General features: G+C 35.7%; 1 protein-coding gene across 1 annotated transcript in view; it reads right to left on the bottom strand.

Annotated features, from left to right (window-relative positions):
- The window catches only part of LOC129265193 (uncharacterized), a 112,837-nt gene that overhangs the window by 79,743 nt on the left and 7,849 nt on the right, over positions 1-25,245 (bottom strand). Inside the window, exons 9-27 of the mRNA XM_064104079.1 lie at positions 24,441-24,609; positions 23,194-23,334; positions 22,159-22,314; positions 21,462-21,635; positions 19,769-20,019; positions 18,678-18,856; positions 18,025-18,226; positions 17,122-17,248; positions 16,454-16,681; positions 15,973-16,137; positions 12,738-13,215; positions 12,068-12,212; positions 11,352-11,516; positions 10,526-10,757; positions 8,733-8,923; positions 7,442-7,547; positions 6,686-6,925; positions 1,510-1,695; positions 479-1,108 (exon numbers count right to left, since the gene is read on the bottom strand). Of these exons, the coding sequence (XP_063960149.1) occupies positions 479-1,108; positions 1,510-1,695; positions 6,686-6,925; positions 7,442-7,547; positions 8,733-8,923; positions 10,526-10,757; positions 11,352-11,516; positions 12,068-12,212; positions 12,738-13,215; positions 15,973-16,137; positions 16,454-16,681; positions 17,122-17,248; positions 18,025-18,226; positions 18,678-18,856; positions 19,769-20,019; positions 21,462-21,635; positions 22,159-22,314; positions 23,194-23,334; positions 24,441-24,609 (4,165 nt within the window). The remainder of the gene's footprint in view (positions 1-478; positions 1,109-1,509; positions 1,696-6,685; positions 6,926-7,441; positions 7,548-8,732; positions 8,924-10,525; positions 10,758-11,351; positions 11,517-12,067; positions 12,213-12,737; positions 13,216-15,972; positions 16,138-16,453; positions 16,682-17,121; positions 17,249-18,024; positions 18,227-18,677; positions 18,857-19,768; positions 20,020-21,461; positions 21,636-22,158; positions 22,315-23,193; positions 23,335-24,440; positions 24,610-25,245) is intronic.

Here is a 25,245-nt window from a genome sequence, read left to right as displayed (position 1 = left end):
ACAATCGGTTGCAAGTATCAATACCATGATAGATAAATCAATTTTAACAGTATATCATTACTCACAGCTCGATCAATTGCAAATTTGCAATTAATAGCAAGACGTTGATTTTGGGAAATTAAATTTTTCACCTCCAAATGTGATTACCGTAACAAAAAAAACTAGTCATGTAACACAAGCTGGTTGTCCCAAAAGAGTAATTTCTGCCGATAATTTGACACCAGTTTCATGTGGTATATGTTTATGCTGGGATAATCAGGAGGTATTCTTTGCGATGATGTAAAATTTGATATTTATTAATGAAGAAAATACGTGATAAGAAAACTATTTTTTTTACAAATCATTGTTATATTTACAAGAGCTTGAAATATTAATTTATCCATAAATTGCATGAAAATTTAATCACTGATTTGATCTGTTTATTATGTATCGCTGAATGCTGTGGAAATGTAAATTATTTTCTGAAAAAGTATCTCACCTCCATCCCTGATGGTAATATTTTCTGCATAGGGAAGGACGCCCTCAATGTTGAATGTCACACCACTGACAATCAGTTCTCCATAGAGAACTATCTCTCCTCCTCTATAGACATCAACGCTGAGAGGAAAATCTGGCTGTATCACCTCCATGGTCTGATTGAAGCCGATGAGCATCCGACCTGTACGGTCGCCACCGATGGTTCCAAGACGCATCATCAACTGTGATCCTGGATGCAGAGGATCAATGAAAGCAACTTCTGCACCTCCGTACACATGCAATTCATCTATGACGAAGTCATCGGAGTAATTGTGCGATTGGTTATTCCTCTGAATGGCTATCTTTGCGGGCACAGAAGGCTCTAACCAGGTGATAGTCGTGGCTGACTGGTATTCCGAGTACAGTTCAGTGAGATTTCGGTTCTTGGATCTTGGCAGGCGTCCTAGGTTGTTAAGGTAGAGTGTGCGATTGGTGAGAGGGGATGAGACATTGGAGTCGTGCATGATCTGTCCTTCAGGGCTGGAAGCATCAAGGAATGAGGTGCCATTGACTGGTTGAAGCTTGTGAAGGTATACTGTTCCTGGACCACCAGGCTCGTAGGATGACACTCCACCAGCTGCTACAAATGAACCTACAAAGATAAAACAGATTTAGAATACAATCATCTATCAGAATGGACAAGAACTACTGTATAAGTGATGAGAGGGATTGGTAACAATTGGTACATGTGTCAAAATATATCTGATGATGCTTTTCTAAAAGTCATTAAAAAAAAAAAATATGCACAAGGATAGTTAATGCAGAACGAGTTGGTAATAAATTCCAAAGGTCAAGAAAGAATCGACAAGGTTAGTATCAGAAGCTTATAAAATATATATTCTCCTAAGTAAACATATAGGCAGCATCTCTCATATTATCAAATGCAACCCTCTCTCTCGCTTGTTCTTTTTTTTGTCTCTATGTACTCTCATGGCTCTTTCTACTTCTCTCTACTGCACTCTGTATCACTCCGTGACTGTCATATTCGTTTACCTGAGAAGTGGTTGTAGGTATAATAAACGGCCACTCTCCCACCAGCTCCACCTCCACCTCCGCCTCCACTTCCCTCTCCATCTCCTCCAAGGGCATTGATGGAGCCATCTCCATTGAATGTCTCTGTTTCAATCCAGATACTTCCTCCACTTCCACCACCTGCATTAGGGGATGTCCCAGCTCCACCTGAACCAATTAAAGCAAGCAATGAAACCAATCATAAGCAGTACAAGAGACTTGGACTCAACTGTAAGTCAAGTTAAGGTCCAAAATGAATAATAAGCCATAAGGAAATGTTCAGCATCTTAAAAAAAGGGAATACCAACTGAAATGCTTTGGTATCAATTGTGAATTTGTTAATGATATATACAATGACTGCTACCATTTTTCTTACGACTTACAACATTCCTATATTTTCTTTATATTAAGCTATGTTAAATGTTCATCAGTGTATGAAACAGGAAACATAACTTCCTTAGCATCTGCAAAGGGTATCATGTTGTAGTGGATACATCATCAGACTGACATTAACAAGGTTTCATATCCTAATCTACACTTACTATAACTCCTAACACAGTTGGAACAGGTATCAGGAACTACATGTTCTGATTGCTGAAATGGAAGTCCAGTAAGGATGGGGTAATGTTATAGTAGACCGGCCAAAACGATTTTTTATACTTTGGACGGCAAAATTTGTTAATGCTTGCTAATGCTTGTCATCCCAGCTAATAGTCTTGCAAAAATACCCAGGAATAGCGTACGGCCGGATGCCAAGCGCAATATTGCGTAAAAGTGTCATTTTTAGCGTAAAATCTGAAAGAATGTCGAAAATCACGCATTTTGATATTTTGACGGATTATTTTAATATTTTTAATTATCTTTGATATGAAATTATTTATATTCAGAGTTTCAAATTATAAGTCTCATAAATATGCATTTCAAATGTTAATATTACACACATACATATGGCACAGGAAAACATAAAACCGCGATTTCCTCAAAATTAAAGTTTGTGAAAACTATCAATAGTTTAAAGTTTTTTACGCAACTTAAATTCTTCGATTTAAATGCGTTTCTTAATCGAATGTATAGTAAATGTCCTAATGCCACAAATATTAAAAGAATTTTCAAGTAAGATGGAATATATCGCATTTTATGTTATCCGAAAGGAGACAATGTGCATTTTACCATGTGCGCATTTTGAAAGAAAAATTGAAAATACCGTACATTATGTACTTAATTACATGTATAAGTACATACTAAAGCGAGTTTTTAATTACATGTATAAGTACACACTAAAGCGAGTTTTTAATTGAATAGCACAATTTGTCAATTCTTTGCATCCCAGCTCAAATTCTTGCGGAAATACTGAGGAATAACGTACGGGCGGATGCCAAGTGCACTTTTGCGTGAAAGTATCATTTTTAGCGTGAAATCTGAAAGACTGTCGAAAATCACGCATTTTGATATTTTGACGGATTATCATCATATTTTTGATTATCTTTGATATGGAAATATTTTTATTCAGAATTAAAAATTATAAGTCTACTAAATATGCATTTCAATTTGGAATATTACACACACATATATGGCAATATGACATAAAAAAATCGTGATTTACTCAAAATAGAAGTTTGTGAACTCTATCAATAGTTTTAAGTTTTTTTACAACTTAAATTCTTCGATTTAAATTGGTTCATCTAACGAATATCGATCGTTTCCAATGTCACAAATATTAAAATAATTTTTAAGTAAGATGGAAGAAATATTTTCCGAAAGGGGGCATGCAAAATTTAGCGGGGAGGGGGGGGGGGCATTTTGAATGTAAAATTGAAGATACCGTAAATTATTAACATAATTACATGAATAAGTACATACTTAAAACGAGTTACAAAATTTCTGGCCGCAACTGCCTCTCCCCCCTCCCCCCTCTGCCTAAGGTCATGTGTAGTGTCCGAAAGGATTACATGGAGCTGAAAGTATCCCCCCCCCGACGAGTCACAACTCATGCAGGGGACGTACCCCCTGACGATTTTTTTTTTCTGGTACAAAATCCTTTATTTGTGGTTGAAAACCTTTTTTTTGCTTGTAATTTTTTTTTCGCGGACGAAATATCCTCCAAAAAAATTGCCCCCCCCCTTTGGAAAATCCTGGGTACGCCGCTGTATGTCCAGGGCTGCCCAGGGTCGGACTGTCCGGCCCCCGTCTTAGACTACGATATATAACAGCATGGACCTATGATAATAGCAAACGCGAAAACTGTAATGAAGCAAAATTAATTGAATGAAAATTATAACTTGCAATGCAAAAGACCAAACAACATTTATTATTCATATTTTCACATAATAATTATAGCAGCAGAACATTAGAAACAACTGAAACTAATAATTATTCACAAAAGCGCCATTCATGTGATAATAAAATAATAAGCTCATCGAACCTAAATGACGTATAACCTTGATCATGTGAACTGAAATTTGTGCAAAATGATCCATCATACTTTAATACCCTTATATTCAAGTTTAATCATGAACTGGATCAATAAAATTCAAAAGTTATGATGACATTAAGAAAAAATACCCCCATATGGCCAAAGTTCAGTGACTCTAATGACCTTTGACCTTAATCATGTGATCTAAAACTTGTGCAAGACGATCAGTAATACCTGAATACTGTCATAAGTGTCATTAATTTTTTTATATACGTTCAAAGTTATAACGAAATTTCGAAAACGTAACCTTGGTTAAGATTTCAAGGTTGATATGACGCTGTTATATCAAAGCTACCGTCGCCTCCGCCGGAAAAGTGGCTCCTTTAGTCCTGCTCTGCTATGCATGCAGGCGAGACAAAAAATAGGTATTGCCGTGGCAACGGCCATATTTTTTTAGACTTTGATAATCCAATAATTGAAGTAAAATGTAGATTGACAGAGTAGTTTAAAAATGCTAGTTCGATCGTTTTATTCATACATGTATATTTTCTATGCACTAGCGTACCTACGGGGGGGGGGGGGGGGGGGGGCAGAGGGGGCAGTCTGCCCCCCCCTGACGAGTCCCAACCCATGCAAAAGACGTATCCATGCCCCCCCCCCCCCCCGACGAGCTTGAAGACCTCCCCCCCCCCCCTGACGAGCTTGCAGACCTTTTTTTTTTGCTTGTCAATTTTTTTGGCCGACGGTTTTGCCCCCCCCCCCCTGTGGAAAATCCTAGGTACGCTACTGTTTCTATGATTTTGGATATAGATATTCCTACAAAATTAATGTTACCATGGTAACGGCAAATTAAATATCAGACCTATTTATGAATATCGCCACAGGTAGATTTACGTTCAGCACCAATTAATTCGCGGAAATAGCAAGAAGATCGAACTCTACAAAAGTAAACATAATCCTATATAATATCATGACGAGTATCGCACTGATTAATATTAGTATATGCAATATAGATGTAATATTGTGCGCTGTTTGTATTTTATCAGAAATGCGCATCCGATAAATGTACATTGTTATCTTTCGCATATGTAACATAAAAGGATATATCTTGCATCTTATTTCAACATTTGTTTTCACTATATGTGCCATGACAACAATTATTATGTATTTATTCGGTTAGCGCTAAAATTGACGAAATTGAGATGCGGAACACAAACATTAAACTATTGATAGTTTTCACAAACTATTATTTTTAGTAAATCACGATTTTATATTTCATATTGCCATATATGTGTGTGTAATATTCGAAATTGATATGCATATTTACTAGACTTATAATTCAAAACTCTAAATAAAAATAATTCCATATCAAAGATAACCAAAAATATGATGATAATTCGTCAAAATATCAAAATGCGTGATTTTCAACAGTCTTTCAAATTTTACGCAAAAAATGATACTTTCACGCAAAAGTGCACTTGGCAGCCGCCCATACGTTATTCCTCAGGATTTCCGCAAGACTTTTAGCTGGGATGCAAAGAATTGACAAATTGTGCTATCCAATTAAAAACTCGCTTTAGAATGCACTTATACATGTAATTAAAAACTCGCTTTAGTATGTACTTATACATGTAATTATGTACATAATGTACGGTATTTTCAATTTTTCTTTCAAAATGCGCACCTGGTAAAATGCACATTGTCTCCTTTCGGATAACATAAAGTGAGATATCTTCCATCTTACTTAAAAATTCTTTTAATATTTGTGACATTAGGACATTTACTATACATTTGATGGATAAACGCAGTTAAATCGAAGAATTTAAGCTGCGTAAAAAACTTCAAACTATTGATAGTTTTCACAAACTTTTATTTTGAGGAAATCGCAGTTTTATTTTTTCCTGTGCCGTATGTGTGTGTGTAATGTTCAAATTTGAAATGCATATTTATGAGACTTATAATTTGAAACTCTGAATAAAAATAATTTCATATCAAAGATAATAAAAAATATGATGATAATCCGTCAAAATATCAAAATGCGTGATTTTCGACATTCTTTCAGTTTTTACGCAAAAAATAATACTTTCACGCAAAATTGCGCTTGGCATCCGGCCGTACGCTATTCCTGGGTATTTTTGCAAGACTTTTAGCTGGGATGCCAAGCATTAACAAATTTTGCCGTCGAATCCTTATCTAGAGCACTTTTTTACTTTTGGCCGGTCTACTATTAGACCACCTTCAACATCGTTACAACATCATATTATCTACTTTAATAAACAATATCATGAAACCAAATAAAACCCACTAATAACAATACAAACTTCAGAGCAACAATAATTGCAGTACTGGTCAACTCAAACTGTGTTGTGGAAGCGTTGTGGTGTACATGTAGCTGTTCTGACTCTTGCCTTGCAATCAGAGGGTCATGTGTTCGAATCCCACCTAGGCCTAGCGTCCTTTGGCAAGGATTCAATCCACACTTTGCCACTCTCCACCCAGGTGTTTAATGGGTACCTGGTAGGATGCGAAGGCCTAGGTAGTATGCCTAGCAATTGAGTCTTGGATCTCTTGTTGGAATGCTCCCCAGGGAGTGGAGTAAGGATGCATTGCATGAGGGACATGCCAGGATCCGATGACTGGGATAATAATAATTGTAATGTGAGGCACTTAGAAACATATGTATCAAGCGCTATACAAATGTAACTACGTATTATAATTATTATTATTATAAACTCTGTCATTTACCTGATACATCTAGAGTACCATCAATGTGGAAACTCCGGTTGGCACTGAGGAAGAGACGTCCTCCGGGGGATCCTCCACGATGGGGGAAGACGGAGTGACCTCCAACTGACCCAAAGGTATCAGGGGTCATGAAGGAACCGTAGGATGCCCCAGCAATAGGCTGAGATTGGCCCTGTCCTCCATTGCTGCCATGACCTGCACCTGAGCTTCCGGAAGCACCTGATAAACCAAGCCCTATTCCTAGAGAAGGAAAGACAACCACTGAGGTTCTGTCACAACAGTCAAGTGTTCATGGTGAATCTGTTGCATCAACGGTTTTGTAGGATATGATAACAACTATCCTAGAGTTCCCCGTTTTCCCTTTTCCAAAAATGTAAATTCAGTGTTATTTGGTACTCTTAACACCATATTCTTTGCTCTTTGGTGACATATGCAAAATTATATTATTATTCACATGTTGCAGTATGGAAATAAAGCTTGTCAAACACAATCTAAAGAAGGTTTGACCGGTGAGATTTTCCACTGTAGAACATAATGTTAACTTGATTTTGGAACTTAGAAGGAGCACACTGACTTTTCAAGGCACTGATGCTTGCAAAAGTATAAATTATACGTAGAAAACACTTTAAATGCACTTTGAATCTTAAATTTGCATTTAAAATTTGGGGTCACTGGCTATCCATAATTGATTATCAGTGGATCAATCGCAACTCCTTGTTAGACAGGGCCCTGATGATATGCTGAGTGTATACCTACCATCATATGGATGATGCTCATAGTTTGGTGAGAATCCAACCTGGAGAAGACTTGATGGCTCAAAACTGATATCATCGTAATCAATCTTCAGATCTCCACACATCATCTGTCAAAATATGAATAATCTTTTAATGAACATGGGGACAGCCGATGGTAACTCTTATACTTTGATCAGTGATAAAGTTCTTATCCAGGGGGCCGTTTCATAAAGCTGTTCGTAAGTTAAGAGCGACTATAAGAACGACTGGTGATCCTTTCTTACGCGCTAAACCATCGCCAATGAATATATCATATTCTACAAGAAAGGATCACCAGTTGTTCTTAAAGTCACTCTTAACTTACGAACAGCTTTATGAAACACCCACCAGTATTTCAAAACTCACAAGTAATTCAAAGATTGACATTTAAATGGCTTTCATAGTTCGTTTGCCATATCTGCAGATGATGTGGTATTGATTCTTCAGCTTTGTTTATCAAAGATATTTAGAAGTGTGATAGGCGGTAATTTGGATATTTAACTACTTGTCGTCTACAATCAAAATGACTAGATAAATATGAATGTAAAATAGTATATTCAAATACAAGGTTAGATTTGTTTGATTAGAGCAAAATTTGTGCACAAACGGATGATATACTGTAGGTAAAATATATTATCAAGTGACCATTGTGAAATTTTAGTGAATCATCAGATAATGAGAATGGAATGTCAAATGATGTGTGTATTCCATGGATTTTTTTTCCATAAAATGTAAACATGAGGCAACTTTTAATCAGTTAAATGGCAATTACTGTATAGGTACCATTACCTAAAATAAAATCCCTCTTTGACCTCCCCACACAAAATGAATCATCAGACAATCAAACCATTCCTTTTTAAGATTACTGTTTCCATATAAAATGAGGTACATACGGAAAAATGCAGAGACACAACTTCTCTCAAAGGCTTCAAGATAAACTCAAATGTCAGGTGATACATTTCCATGTCTAATATTCAATACTGTCAAACATAATTATCAAATATAATTCCTTGACTATAAAGAAAGCATTATTTGGCCTAGAATTGAATTATGAATGAATTGGAGCCCCATAACACAAACGTTTGCAAGTAATTACAAAATATAGTTTGTCCAGTGAAGAGTCAAGATCGGACTTGCATTCACCTTATTGTTAGGCAAACCAACAATCAACAAATCAGATATTTCATAACAGATCTCCAATTAATTTTTAGTCTTCGGGTCAGAGGGCTCATAAACTCCAGTTTCAAATTTTGTCCTTTACTATTTGCACTAACCTGGGCTCCACTCCTCACATCGAGTTTCGTTCCAAGGATTGTAGTATGTCCATCATTTTCATTGTTTATGTCCAGAGAACCAAAGGTCTTGATGTCCAGGTGGTCAATCTCAAGTCGAGTGAAAGTAGGGTTTTCCATGCTCACTCTGCACTGGTCACCAATTGTCAGTCTATCTAGTCTGTGAAGCTCACCTTTTCACATTGATATAGAATACACAAGTACTTGAAGGCTCTTTTTATACGGATTTCTCTACTATATTTGTCAAAATATCCATTAAAGGAAAAGTTCATCCTCTCAAAAAGTTTATTGTAGAAATTGCAGAAATTTTTTTTTCAAAATATTGGTGAAGTTTTGAGGCAAATCCATCAAAGATTAAAAAATTTGTTAGAAGTTTATTCATTTTTATTTGTGATTTAATATGCAAGCAGCTTTCAATGTATTGTGAATTTAAAAAAATTTAGTGAAATGTAAGTTTCTAAAAATAAAAAATATATTTTTTTTTTTACTGCACCGTAAGGGCACTAGTATTCAACCCGTTTGGAGAGTTTCCTCAAATATATAGAAATATAGAATTTACCTGAATTTCAGACCCGTCTTATTTCCAAGAGCAAATGCTGGTTATTATTTTTCCGTTATTTTTTTCTTCAACCAGTTGACTGTGTGCGCGGGCGATCGAATTATACGGCGACGGATTTTGGTACTAGTATTCAACCCGTCGGCAATAGTATTCAACCTAGCGATGAAAGATGGCCCTGTCTCTCAATCTGCCCTTGTCCCATCCGACTATGGACTAGACCATTTGAGATGAGACCAAACATGGAATTAATCAAAGCCAGAGACTTACATAGATCTAGATCTAATTTAGCAATCTAAACCCTTTTGAGATTTGCTATCAATCCTCACTAGGTTGAATACTAGTACCATTCAGTGCAAAAGGCCATCGCCGCATAATTCGATCCTCCGCGCATACAGTCGACAGGTTGACAAAGAAAATATCGACAACAGATTACCTTGGAAATAACAAAGGTGTGAAATTAAGATAAATTCCCTATTTCTAAATATTTTGGGGAATATGTCAAAATCTTTGAATTATGCCGGGTTGAATACTAGTACCCATACGGTACCTTCAGTATACCAACAGACAAATTAATTGACACCCGCTCCTGAACGACAAAATATTTTTGTCATCATGCACCATTAAACAATTGAAATTTATGCATTTCATATAACTTTCTTTAATCTTCGATTGATTTTTCTTAAACATTCCCCAATATTTACTTATTATTTTCTAGTATTTTTACAAAAAACTTTTTGCCAGGGTGAACCTCCCTTTTAATAAGTTATATAAATGCAATTATTGATGTCAATTAATTGTATATGAAACATCAAATTAAGTAGAGTAAAATGGGATTCTAAACTTATCCTATTACCTACTTGGAACCAAATGGTGCTTGTAAAAAGACATATGTTGATTAAAGAAGTCTGGCGCAAATATTCACTACTGAATGATATGCGCCGTATAAGCTAAAACAACAAGTCACAATTCAACAAAATGCCTTGAATGAAAAATCAGCATCTATGGAATATTGGTAAAACTCATGTTTATATTTCATTTTTTTTTTAAAGTACTGTATGTTCAAGGAATTATCCAAACTGAATTATATCAATGACCACATACACTGTACATGTATAAGTATTTCTATGAATTTGATGCACATTTCATTAATACTTTCACATTTTGGATACATGTATCTGAAAAAGTTGTTAGACTTCAGGACTATACATGTATTTACCATATATTTTCATGCCAATACGACGACACTCTACTACTTCAGACAAAGTGATGGAGCTGTTGACTTTGGCCAAGAGTGAAATGGTCAAGAAGTTCCTAGGTATCTGGACATCGAGTGACTGTCCGGTTCTGACAGTGATCTGACCAGTATGATCACCAGTCAGAATTTCTCTGAGTGAGAGACTTGAAGAATTGCCAGTTATTCCAAGTTTGGCTCCACCTTTCACTGTGATCTGTGAAAATGATATGCGATGAAAATGCAGGCTATGAGCAATATTTTGTTGGTGCTATTGGGGCATTGTGGCCAACTGGATTAATGTCCGGACTTTGAAACAGGGGGTTGCAAGTTTGAATCCCAACCATGGCATAATTTTTTTTAGCCAAAAATTGATCCACCATTTGCAACACCCAAGCACCCAGGTGAGGTAAATGGGTACCGGCATTATGTAATTCCTCAAAAGCTGTGAGCAACAGAATTGGTAGACTTGCTTAGCTGGGGTAATATAGGAGCGGCCTCGAGTACATAACAAGGAGGATATGTGTTCTATACAAATACCCTATACCATTATTATTACTATTATTATTATTACTATTATGATTACCGGTAATCTTATTATTATTATTATTATTATTATAATCATTAACCGACATCAAGGATTCACGCCTGTTTTAGAAGCAGCATTTATAAATTTACTTTCATAGAAACAATAAACCTAATCACAGTGCAGGACTAGTCGTCTTCGTCTACTGTCGCAGAATTATGAGTCTTTGAAACTGAGTCATATCATGTCATATCCATTATGATGGAATGGCTTCTCTCTCATTACCTTGTCATAATGAAGTGCTGAGGATTCCTCTGATGATGTCACTATGAGTGTTTCAGGATGGGCAGAATACCTTGATTGCTCTGTAGCTAAGGGGTTCTCTGTTGACAAGATCTCAACATTCCTCAAAGAAGCAAATCCTGCATTTCCTTGGAGGTGAATCTCAAACTGGAAGAAGAGGGGTGAAAAAAATCAAATCTTATTTCTATAACAATACAATTTTAGAGGTATTGGTGACAAAGTCCCCATGTATTTTCAATCCATTGACAAGTGGAACAGGCTACCCCAATGGTAGTTCAAGCACCATTTATGAATAGATATAAATTTCATCTTAAATCTTATCAAAAGCATTGACCCCATCATCTTCTCAAATATACCCCTTATTAAAATGGGTAGCATTGTGACTGTTGAGATGGTCTTATAAGCCTAGGCAGCAACTTTTAACAGCCAAGTAAACCAAATAACCAAATAATAGCAGGGCCCGCTAGGAGAACAGTTTTCAGAACAGAAGTGGCTTTCCTGGGTAAATATACCAACATGTATTATTATTATTATAAAGTAAGAATTAAATAAAATTCTTGATTTTATTTAATGGCACATTTCCTTTTTGGGGATACATCTACATGAATCAACTTAACGATCCGATGATCTAGCTTTCATAAATCAACCAAAGAAAATGATACAGATAAGTTTTCTGGATAAAGACTGATTAAACCTACCCTAATGACATCTTTTCTGACATGGTAGAATCCTTGATAAATTCCAGAGCACCCGAGAGTGCTTACAAACCCATTGGTCACATCTGCTACATCAGCTTCTGTCTCAGAGTAGGCAACGATGCGGAACTGAGTTCCATAACCCCAACTGCATGTGATATAGGATATGATGAATTGGATTTCTCACTTATCTTTAACATTATCATATGGTTTCAAGAGAAATATACATTTGAAATCGTACGATAAATCACTGCATGATAGTAGTTAACATACATTTATAGAGCTGATAATTTCCAAATTATGCCCCATCCAATTTGTATTTAATACAAATTGCTGAAACTGAATTATTCTTAGCTTTTGTAAGAAAAAAATACATAAATCAATAAACAAAAGGTATGTTTTCTTTATTAAAATATGACTTTCTATTTGATTTAAAAAAAAAATGTAAAAATCATTAAATCACTATTTCCTATCTTTGATAATCAAATATTTTCAGTTAATTTTTGGCAAAGGGTCATTTTTATTTGGTTCAGTGGTACTACTTGATTGCTCTTACCAACCAAGTACATGTACATTGTCTGAATTATAATTATTGATGGTAAAAAATAGAACTTGAACAAAAGCCACTGCAAATATGCAGAGATATTCAAAATCTTAAAAAGAATCATCTTACCCACTGCATACAGGATTGATTTTGATAGCCTTGACATAGACGGTGAAAGGAAGTGTGATGGTGACTATGACAGGGGCTGAGGTATGGGTGACATAAGCACCAGAGACAGGGTTGAACATATTGCTCAGAGCATTATATGAATGAGACGATGAAGACGACTGCTTGTAAGGACTATGAGAGGTCTCGACAATCACTCCACTGTATGACGTATACGAGAGAGATCCATAGGAAAATGATCCTCTTAAGGTGAGACTTTCTTCTTCAACGACCATCGATGTGGACGATTGCTGGTCATTGTCTGCCACTAAATGGCGATAGACTGTGATGCCATCCGTTGTGTTCTGTTGGAGGTAGAAGGTTCCTGCAGCGCCATTTTGCTCTGATGCCATGCCCCCTTGCATAAGGTGGTCACCGGTGAAGCTGCTATGCTGGTAGTAAATGGCACCCCTACCACCGCTTCCCGCTCCACCATTGCTGGCTGAAATTCAGTGAATGGACAACAATTTTACATTAAAATATACAGATTTTGATCATATCACGTAACGCGCTAAGGACCAATCACACTTCGTATCAGCTATGGGTCTGGTATTATATATATGTCAAAAGACAGTCCTCACATATTCAACAACCAATATACTGCACTAATATTCTTTACCAGATGATAATATACCAGGAGGCATGGGAGCAAAGATCAACAGCACTTAGCAATCCTGATTTGCAAGAGATTTTGATATATACACAACAAAAAAAGTAAGTCCCCCCTAAATCAAATTGCTGTAACTTTTGAACGGAAATATTTTGAGATATGATATTCCGTAGGTGGTTTTCTACACTCATTAAGCAACTCCTGGGGAAAAATAAGATTGATCGGTTGAGTCATGCACGAGTAATTAAAGATTGAATTAAAAATGACAATTTTTGAAAGTCACAAGAGTCGTTTTTCAGATTGTGCAAATACAAAGTTGGGCAAATGTTGTCTTTAGGTGAATTTTATGGTGTTATGCTGTTTTACTATCCATCATTTAGCCACTCCACACACAATTTTGATATAATAAGTTCATGGTTGAGTGAGCATAATGTATTGCACGGGCCGCGGAAGCGGGGGGGGGGGGGGGGGCTGGGCGGGGAGCTTCAGCCCCCTCCCCCCACTTTTTTCCAAAAGCATGTACAAAAATGTAAAAAAGACCATACGATTGTGATTTTTTGCATGGTCAGCCCCCCCCACTTTTAAAACCCTTCCCCGGCCCCTGTATTGTGACGTATCATCATAGGGGTTTATGGTAGTATCCTCTACAACTTGTTAGATCATGTTAAAATTTGAAAATGTTGGTGGCTCCCCCGATTATAGGCCCCTCCCCCATTTAAAAATTTTGGACCCACCACTGATTTGTCCATAAATTAAACTGATCATGAAAAATTGTTAGGAAAAGAATACATTTATGCAGTATAAAGAGTATTCATTCCTAAGTTTTCGAATGTGCTCGCTCAACCATGAAAATGTTTAAAGTTCGGAAGGTGTGTGGTGATAGAAATGATGGATGATAAAAACGATAGCAATTAAAGTCTTATTTGAAACCGAATTTGCCCCCAATATTCACTTTATTACCCTTTAAAATGAGTCTGTGACATTGAAAATACAAATTTTCCCACTTTGATGCGTGCTCACTCATCCATAAATAAACAAATTGATTTCATTTTTGCACAGAATTCTGCCCATAGTTTGATAAACATTACTGCCAAATGACATTGCTAAAGACAGCCGTGACAAAAAGTTCCACCATATTGAATAAGGGGTTACTTATTCTTAAACATGTGCACCCATAATGTACACAAGTCTATGAGAGACGAAGTCAAAATTTTAACAAATATGAAATGAGTGTTTGTTTCATGGACGGTTTTTGTTACTTCTGCCAATAGTTATTTCATGAAACTTCGTACATGGCTTCAGAGTAACACTATCCAAAAGGCGCGCACACCAAAATAACCATTCGATACGACACAGAGTGGGGCCAAGGCCTTGAACTTTCTTCTCATTTGCATAATTTTCGAATATTGTGTGCTCACTGATGCATTAAACATCGGGATTTTCATAAAAATCAAATCAAATGAACTATGCAAGGAGGTTTGTGACAGATATCCATTGTAACAAATTGCATTTTTTCCAATAACGTAAAAAAGAGCTAATCGCATTCTACATGTTCATTCAAGCATGGATATTTAATTAAACGCCTTTGAATCATTGAAGCAAGTTAATTGGTCATGAACATAACGAAAAATTTGAGAAAAGATCATTTTCAGTTCCCAAAATGAACCAATACTCGCCTATGATATTTGAAAATCGTATTTTTTTTTCAATAAATGTTCATTGAACCGTGAAACGATGAATATTGTTGAAGAAACTCTTCCAAAACTAACTGTCATCATATTCTATCATTTTTATTGATATAAATGTGTAAAAAATCAAATTATAGCAAATTTGGACTTGTGTTTATTCAACCGTGAAATTTAGCCAAAAAAGTTGTATCGTCTTTTAGAGAGTACCTTTTACAAGCCTTCTGACTACTTTTTATGATGAGAATGTGGAATTAGTTCCAATAAAATGGAATCAAAGTCATGATATTTGGCTTGTGACTTTTGAAAAGTGACATTTTTGCCTTCTGACGGTGCTCACTGAAGCATTAAGTGAAATACGTCCATAACGTTTACTCAGAGGGTAGCTTATAAAATTACCTACACGCCCATGTAAAAATATATTAAAAACTCGCATTGGTTCGGAAATTATTGATGTTTGTTTATGGGGGGACTTACTTTTTTTGTTGTGTGTATATATCAAAAGAAATTGAATAACTATTAATTTCATTAATTAAGACAATACATCACATTCATCCATTCAGTCTTAATTTTTTTAAAGGACAAGTCCACCCCAACAAAAAGTTGATTTGAATAAAAAGAGAAAGATCCAACAAGCATAACACTAAAAATTTCATCAAAATCGGATGTGAAATAAGAAAAAGAAATAGTGAGTGAGGGACTTCATTGACTATCTTATTTGAGTTGTGCAAATCACTGTTTTGTGAAAAAATAGGCAAAACTTTGAACTGTCTTAACTTTCCTATTTTACATCCGATTTTGATGAAATTTTCAGCATTTTGCTAGTTTGATTTTTCTCTATATATTCAAATTAACATTTTTCTGGGGTGGACTTGACCTTTAATATGGTTACTTTTCAACTTACCGCTGCCTCCCCTGACTTCGATAATACCAGACCCATCAAGATGAAAGACATCCAGGAGAAGACTTCCACCAGATCCTCCTCCTGATCTCGCATATCCATCCTCTCCGTTAGCATGGAGAAGACCTTCGACCCTTAAGGTATCATTGACAAGCAGCCACATAGAACCTGGGAGAGTCAAACAAAAAAAATGTATGTATTTCTTAGCTCCTATTCCCCACTTCAGTTTTGATATGTAACTGGAAAACATGCTAGGAGATTGTATTACGTCATTAAGTATCATATCGAAGCCGTTGAAAGCAATCCATTAATTTTTCAATGGCAAAGTGTGTCCATTTGTGAGACGTTCTTCAAGAAAAATAAGTTGTTGATTATACCTAATAATACAGACTTCTTGCTTTATTGTAACCAGCTTCATGGTTAGTTTAGACTGGTGACCTTTACAGAAAGGTTGCCATTAAGACAGGTTTAACAAGTTTCTCACCTGCCCCTTTACCACCAGATCCACCAGGACCTCCACCGCTGCCCATCTGTCGAGGCATGTGAGTGGAACCATAGGACCAAGCAGAGTAGATCCCTCCATAGGATCGTCCCCCTCGTCCACCATGTCCTGCCCCTGATCCACCCTGGACGCCAGGGAATGCAGAGCGAGGCAGACCAGCCCCAGGACCTTCTCCAGCTGGATGTCCTCGGTGATCTGCATTAAGTGATCCTGCCAGAGGAAAATGTTTGAGAATGTGAAAAAATCAGCTACAAGGAAAAAAAAACATCCATACCCCCATCCCCTCAAAAAGGTTGAAGGCATTAAATTGTCACCCATACATCTAAAAAATGCCAACTGCAGTGCTTTTGGCAGTACAAATCAGATTTTATTTTGTTCTGTTATCTGTTATGGTAGCAACAGTGGGATACAAACCCATTCCATTTAACTAACAGGTGCAAGGCAGTGGTAATATTTTTTTATATTTCAAATTCATATTCCAGAATAGAAAAATAAATATACAAAAAAATGAATAAAAGAATGCATACATATTACATACAACTGTAATATAAATTCATTCTCTGATACACCTTCACTCTTTTATATTATTTTGAATACATCTACCTCACTTTCATATGATGGGAAAGGAAGCAAAATTTTGAAGGGCATACCTGATGAATCAATGGTAATATTTTCAGCAGAGATGATCAAGCGATTGGTTTCTACTATCCCACCAGCCTGGATGATAAGGTATGTGGTCTGGAATGTGATGTCATCATCTCCTTCCACTGCTAACATCTAAATTTCCATCATTTCATAAAAAGTTAACATACCTTGGAATGAAAAAAAATATAATCATCTTAAAATACAATTCTAGAATTTGCTAGGCTGATAAATAGCCCACTTCTAGCTCGATGTTCGCTGATGCCTTCCAATTTCCTGATATGTATTTATTTTGTGTTGCTCTCTCTTTCCATTTCTTCAATATCAAACTCCACAGAGAATGATCCATTAACTACACATCAAAATAGTATCCATTACTTTCTCAGCAAAATGAATACATATATTCTACATGTATTTTCAAACGCTTAACTTCTTAAAGATGGCTTCTCCTAAATTTCTCTAGACATAATTTTTGTCCCAGCCATGTTAATTTCATTTCAACACATTAATTTCATTTCAACATTGGTATCAGTACCAACAATTGTGCAAGCAATATTATTTCCATCTCTGGACTTAAACTAGTCCAAGGCCATCGAATATCATGGCCATAGACGCCCCATTGACTGGATTGATACCGCTTTTAAAGGCCTTGGAGATTTGTTGTGTCATTTTGATTTTTCCCATTTGTGCTGTAATATCAAAATGCATGCTATGGAAAAGAGGCCTTGTCCTAAAAATATCATATTAAAGGCCTCCAAGAAGAAATACACAACATAAACAATTGGTCCTTAGAGCTCTGGGATTGGCAAAAAGTGATTATCTTTGCACCTGTTTCCCCCCAAAAAAAATATTTCCCTCTGGATTTGATAATCCACTGGTTTTTTTTCTTAATTAAACTAGTTGATGTTTACCTTCACATTTCCTTCTGATCTGACCGTCATGTTGACACACTCATAGACACCCACTGGTTGACCAGTTGACCGTCCAACTGACCACATAGTCAGCTGACCACCTTCATCTACTGTAAACTGATCAATGCCGTTAAACGTCCCCTTGATATCCATCCAAACATCCCTCATGCTGAGTCTGGGAGGAACTGTCAGCTCACCATATCTGACATCAGAAGAAGAGTTTAGACATTAATGGCACAATATACTCCATACATATTTGTACATATTGGCCCAAATTCACAAATGTGCTTTTAAAAGCCATTGATTGAAGCAATGAAAATAGTTTCACAAACAATTGGAAGAAGTGTTGTATAAAATGAATGAAAATAATCATCTATACATGTACATGTACATCATGCATCAATAATGGCATAGTTAATAAACTTGTATATAATACAGGTAATAATGAGAAACAAAGATAACAGAAAGAATTTTGAAAAGATCATGCAGTATTAACTAATTGTATCAGTTCAAGGATTTAATTACTACATACAAGATGTATAATTTTTTGAACAGATAACTTATTTTATTCATGACTTTTACATCATGAGGAAAAAGCATAGTGTCAGCACTTCCATGTCACACATAGAACACAATTCTGTTCATACATTTACCTATAGAGGAGAACATTGGTAGCAAAGTAGACATCCGTGAAGTTGAAGTGAAGGTATTGATTCTTGCCAATGTGTATCACTGCCGAACGATCCCCGTACAGTTCTCCTCCAACAACAGTGATTGTCTCCCCAGAAGTGTTACTCAGAATTGCAACATGTGCATTTCCATGAAGATGAATCTACATGGGTAAACAAAGAAGAATTAAGAGAGACAATTTCAATAGAAGCTTAGGCGAAATGGCTATTTCACATGGGTTAACAATAAGCACATACTTTTCTTAACTAACCCCAGAACCCATGTATAAATCTCTGCCATCAGTGACATAATGAAAATCTTGGGATTTTCATTGACTCATTGTTCATGTTACTATGGTTATTTCAACAGATGAAAGAGTTATGGTCAGTTGAAGTCTTAAGCAATGGAGATATGTAAATTATATTTTAATGTTGTTTCAAATCTATCATAGAAATAACTCCATGGGTTATTCTGAACTCAACAAAGTCCATTGATAATGTAAATATAAATGAAACATGCAATTTTGCTCCCCTAATATTTTAACTTCTGTACAGTATGTGTACTACCACCCCAAAACCACCAATAAGTCGCCAGGTAAAGTTCTCTGTAAATAGCCAACATAGTTAATTGGTCTTCAAACCCCCCCCCAAAAAAAAAAAAAATAGCTTATCTGAAAGAGCAATTCTTCTTCTTCATACCATTAAATTTGAAGTCATGAAAACGAATAAAAGAAAAGGTACAAGAGTTTCTTGGACACTACTTTTTCGGACTGCTTGGAAGTTTCACTGAGATTACACAGTATGCACATGTTATGCTTGAGTGAACCCCAGACTTCAAACCTTGTTTTCTCCTTATTTTTTAAGCTCTTGCTTTATTTCCTCTACATTCAAACAAGTACATGTAATGGTTATTGTTGGTCAATTTTAACATACTATATATAATTTTAAAGCTTAGGAAGTGAATTTTCAAGCTCAATAAAAAAACCTCTACATGTATATTCATTTTGGTCGACTTATTGTTGGTTTTGGGGGTGGCAGGTCACATATTGCAGGACTGGTAGATGACAGCTACTCACCTCGTCAAACCCATATTCATTATCAGTATGCCACAGCCACGTTATCCCTCCAGCTTCTGTAATATCATCATAGAGTCCATCCAGGAGGTTACGTAGAGGTTCCTGCGATCCATCTAACGAACGAGGCTCAGAACGCCCTCTGTTGTTGACCTTGATTATCTTGTGGGTGACTTGTCTAGATGTGTTTGACAGGAGTTCATGACGTTCCAGGTACACTGTTCCAGCTCCACCATCTTCTTTGGATGAACTGCCTATGTTGGACATGCATACAGAACATACATATTGACCTTTCACACATACATGTAATGCAACAAAGCTCTTAACCCTAAAAGAGCCGGGTTATTTGGACCCCTCTCACAGCCGGGGGGGGGGGGGGATGGATTCCGCTCCCCTCTGAGATCTCGCCCTTCGATCGCGCGAGCGCCGCAAAAATTTGCACAGTGGTAGTGTGTGATAAAATTATCAAGGCTGTATAGTTAATTTTTTTGAAATAATAAGATTTTTTATTTAATGAATAAAATATGTTTATTTATGAATAAAATAAAACATTTGCTACAATAAACTATAATATGGCCCCAAAACTGCTTATTTTTTATTCAGACTCCCAATCAAATGTACTTTTTAAAAAATTTGGTTTTGCAAAATTTGGTTTCTTATGTACAGTGTATTTTATTGTTTTTTTTATTTATTAGGTTATTTCTTTGTTTTTCGACTTTTTGTTTTTTTATTATTTTTCCTCGATGGAAATTGTTGCAGAATTACTTCTGATCATAAAAAAGACAAAATTGATTAAGTTTAATCAGTAAAAGTAGAAAAAAAAACCTTATATGAATTTTGGCTAAATACACAATTTACATTGGATTTGTACATGAATTCACGTTTTTGATAGTTATGGGTCTGACATGCACTTACATAATGTTGCGTAATTTGATAACCGCATACCCGGGCATTGCAAATTTGGTCTCAAAAGTTGTGCGAGATTTAAAAGTAAAAAGTCAGCGAGCGGCACGGTTGAAAAATTTCATGCGATGGATTTATCATGAAAAATGTAGAGGGGGGCGGTAGAGCAATCAGATTCATTCAAAAAAGTGTAGTGCACATGAAAACAAGTGTAAGCAATATAATCTGTCTGGTGTAGTCCACCTTCATTCCACATCTTCATGATGTATTAATGAAATCATAATTATGACATCATATAAAAGAGCTATGACATCACCGAGGAATCATCATGATGTCAAGAGTTTTTCCATCAAACTTTGGACCTACTTTAAGAATTGAAGCATATAATGCACAATGGAAGGCATAAGTGGTGTGATTTATTTTACCTTTTTGAACTTATTGAAGATCTTGCTTAGGTTTGTCACATATTCAGCCATACTGATTATCACACATAAGCAAACTAATCCAAATCATATTCTACAGATCATAATATAAGGGAGCTCATATCACTTACACTACCATATATACCAAAAGTATGAACTATGAAAAGTGTCCAAAAGGGATCAAAATGATGAATGAAATTGGTTAAGTTCATAAAATAATCAACCTTTATTTCAAGAAGTGCTCAGCCATGAAATATTTACAGCATTACAACCATTCATATGAACCATAACACAAAGATTAAAATTTTCAGGAATGTCCCATATATAAGGGTAAGGATGTGTGGTACAAACTTTTTGGAACTATCTCTTACCTCCAGTAGCTGTGAAGGTGCCATTAAAGTTGACCATGTTCTGGTAGTTAATAGCAACCCTTCCACCTGCACCTCCTCCTCCTTCAAGCTGACCATTGCCTCCATCAACAGAGATGGTACCAAAGCCATCCAGCTCCTCACACTCTACCCAAACGCTCCCTCCAGATCCTCCTCCTACAATAGAAATTTTGAAATTCATTTAACACAATTCAATTCAATTCATTTCATAGTTCATTATAAAGTACAGGAAAATTTTTCTTGGTCACACATTTTAACATGATGAAAGTATATCCAGTATATCAAACAATATGAACATACATGTATATGAAATATCATGAAAATATCTTTAAGGTAAAGCACACATCCTGTAAAAGAAACAAGGGCTCTAGTCAGTCATTATAATCCAATACAAAACAAATCACAATGAAAACAACCCCATCTATTTCCTTACTCCATTCAACTGAATGTACTATCCATTCGAATATTTTTTTTCGCCTGTTAACTGAATTCAGAATCTTTCTTTATTTGTTTACATACATAAGATTACATAAGGTTCAGTTCTGGATGCTGCTTTCTCTGTTTACTTTTAGTATAATCCCTGATGCAGTAATCTCCACAACAACCAACAGTTTTTCAATAAGGATACAGTAAATCATTGCCATTTTACATTTGGTATGGTTCACCATTCATTTCATACCTGCTCTGGCATATAATGAAGGTTCACCATTGGCTGATATAATGCCATCAATGATCACATGACGTGATGTAACTTTCAAAGCTCCGCCTCCTCTGCCTCCAATGCCGCGCAACTGAACTGTATTCTTGGTAGGTTCAGATCCAAAATACAGCTCACCTGTACGAAAAATGAATAAATTCAGTCATATAAATGTATCTTAATATTGGGGATGTTGTGGTCTAGTGGTTCTGACTCTCATCTTTCAATAGGAGGGTCGTGGGTTTGAAACCCTGCATGGCATGTTTTACTTCAGCAAGAAATTTACCTACATTGTGCTGCAATCAACTCAGGCGACGTGAATGAGTACCCAACAGGATGAATACCTTTAATGCACTGAACACTGGAAGGCAGCTCGAGCTAAATCTGGGGTAATAATAATAGTGCACCTCAGAATATATTATTTCTAGTAGATGGCACTAGAAAAATGTTAATTAGTATTATCATAATCATTATGACATTTTGCATGATACAAATCTAAACTTCCGAGACTGCCCCGGTAGGCAAAGCATATAATTTCTTACTTTGATATGACCAAAATAGAAGACGGATGAACTAGGCACATTGTCTACATCCTACATTTCACTATCCCATCAACTGCAATATTCTCTTGAAAGTATTTACTTCAATCTAAATTTGACTCGATGATATTGACATATGAATGTAAATATCCAGAGCTCTAAAAAGGTGTTGACAGATTAATGCATTAAGCAATTACCAGTCAAGAAGCAATTTTACATAAGTTTGGCATTAAGTATTTCTATATTTACAATTATTGCAAAGTGAATGATAATGGGAATAATTCTGGAAAATGGGTCATCACTGCAGCAATACAAGAAAATGGTGGTCAAATATTTTTGGACTACATACTTATTGTTATAATAAAAGCGAGTGTTTTTTTTAATATTCATGAAAATACATAGGTCTACACTAAAAGAGAGTGGTTGTTGAAAATTTCTGAAACTACAATTTAGGCAACTATAAAATAGATCAGCTTACCATAGTGTTCTCCATAGCCTCCTGCACTTCCACAGTCTGTGGGATCATAGATAGAGCCATAGGCCAGACCAACAAGAGATTGACCTGACCCCCGACCTCCACTTCCACCATGACCTCCTCCACTACCACCAGAAACACCACCTAAAAAGAATTGTATCCATTGCATTTCACAATTTCCTTCAAGAATATTGCATCTGGATATACCTGCACTTGCCATATATTTTTACCAATATACACAAAAAATTGATTTTGGGTAAATGATTTTTTTTTATTGTTGTGGCATTTTGTTCTGGATCATTTAAATGAGACTGTACTATTGGAATAAAAAGAGAGGTGGATATCGCCCATTTTCTCAAATCATGTACCATAAAGTCAAGCTATTATTTTATTTATGATAGCTGGCCCCTGCATTCTAAATATTTGTCTATTATCTATTGCTATTATGTAAATGTCACATTTGTAATATGATCAATTATTTTTTAATGTTTTTTTCCCCTAACAATTATTATGAATTTCTATTTCCATTTATCAACAAACAACACCTGCTACAGCAATAAACAGACACTTCTTTACATAAATTGTGTATATGGGACAATATACGACAAGTGAGGGTATATACAGTGCGTCCCACAAAAAAATGAAACCAAGATTTACCAATGATTAATCATAACTTGATCACAAATACAACAGACTAATGACCTATCATAATAACGCTTAGAGTCCCTCTTTCATCTGGTACAATAGAGAATATTTCTCATTCATGCATGAGTGAGTAAAAACAATTTGAAAAAGGGATACCAAAAATTCATTAGGCAGGAGGTATCTGAATTCCAAAAAGAAAATCACATGCCTAAAAATTTTGATATCTGCTCTTTGATTGGATACTTCAATCACAGGAAATGGTCAAGAAATAAAAAAAGTTATGTTCCCTCGAAACAACACTTGTATTTCCATAATTTCATTCAACAAATGTGTTCATTGGCTTCCCACCTAACCTATTGCACAGTTAACAAAAGACATTATGCATGGCTGATCGTCAACAAAACTGGAGTGTTGAAGTAAGTCTGAAAGCTAACCTGTAAAACCTCATTTTATGAATTCATTGACATCCAAGGATTATTCCAAATAAACAGAATTGTTTTTATTTCTTGACCATTTTCTGTGATTGAGGCATCAAATCAAAGAGCAGATTAGACTTATTATGAACATCTATTTCTAAACTGGATTTTTCATGCGTATGGTCTTACCATAGCCCTGGCCCGGTCCCCTGACGAGTGTAGATCCAAGCTGGATGGAAGACCAAGTCTGGAAACCAGAACGATCAAGATTGAGTTCACCACCAGAGTAAATAGCAAAGAGATGAGATGCCGAGATATTGAGACCAGCGTTAGACTGAAAGTGACCTCCTCCATACACCTGTATGTAATGTAATCAAATAAAATCATAACCTCTACAAAGTTTAATTTGGCTTAAAAAGAACATCACATTAGCTAGAGTCTTTAAAAAGATATTTAATTCCATGAAGACACTTCCAACATACACATAATCCTTGATTGTGAGACAACAGAAGACATTTTCTCAATGTATTTTTTGCATAAGTTATCAATCTTGATTAAGAGTTACAACATGTATCGATCACTTGGCAGTTTAGAGCGTTCCACCAACACATTCATACTGACAAATCCACACAGGTACTGAAATTCAAGCCCTTATTCTAACAAATGCTTTCGAATCCCCTTTTTCAAAAATAATGCACATACATGAAGAATCCATGAGATATCGTCCCATTAGTATAATAAAATACAACAATTATGTTTACTCTCTGTATATAAATATATATGATGAAGAAACATATTGAAAAAGAACAAAATTTTTGTTAAGATGGTGACTCACCATGAAGAGCAAAACAAAATTGAAGTTTTAGCAACACCATCACAAAGAACTCCGATATCTCAACTATGTTTTTCACAAATGATCAATTTGAACAAAATACATTCACATCTAAAGTAGATTTCTAATGAATATTTTCTCCTCTAGTGTTATTTTTGTGTT

Source organism: Lytechinus pictus, chromosome 1, assembly GCF_037042905.1.
Source record: "Lytechinus pictus isolate F3 Inbred chromosome 1, Lp3.0, whole genome shotgun sequence".
NCBI lineage: Eukaryota > Metazoa > Echinodermata > Echinoidea > Temnopleuroida > Toxopneustidae > Lytechinus > Lytechinus pictus.
Note: the sequence above shows the minus strand (reverse complement) of the source record. Positions and strands in the feature narration are given on the sequence as shown.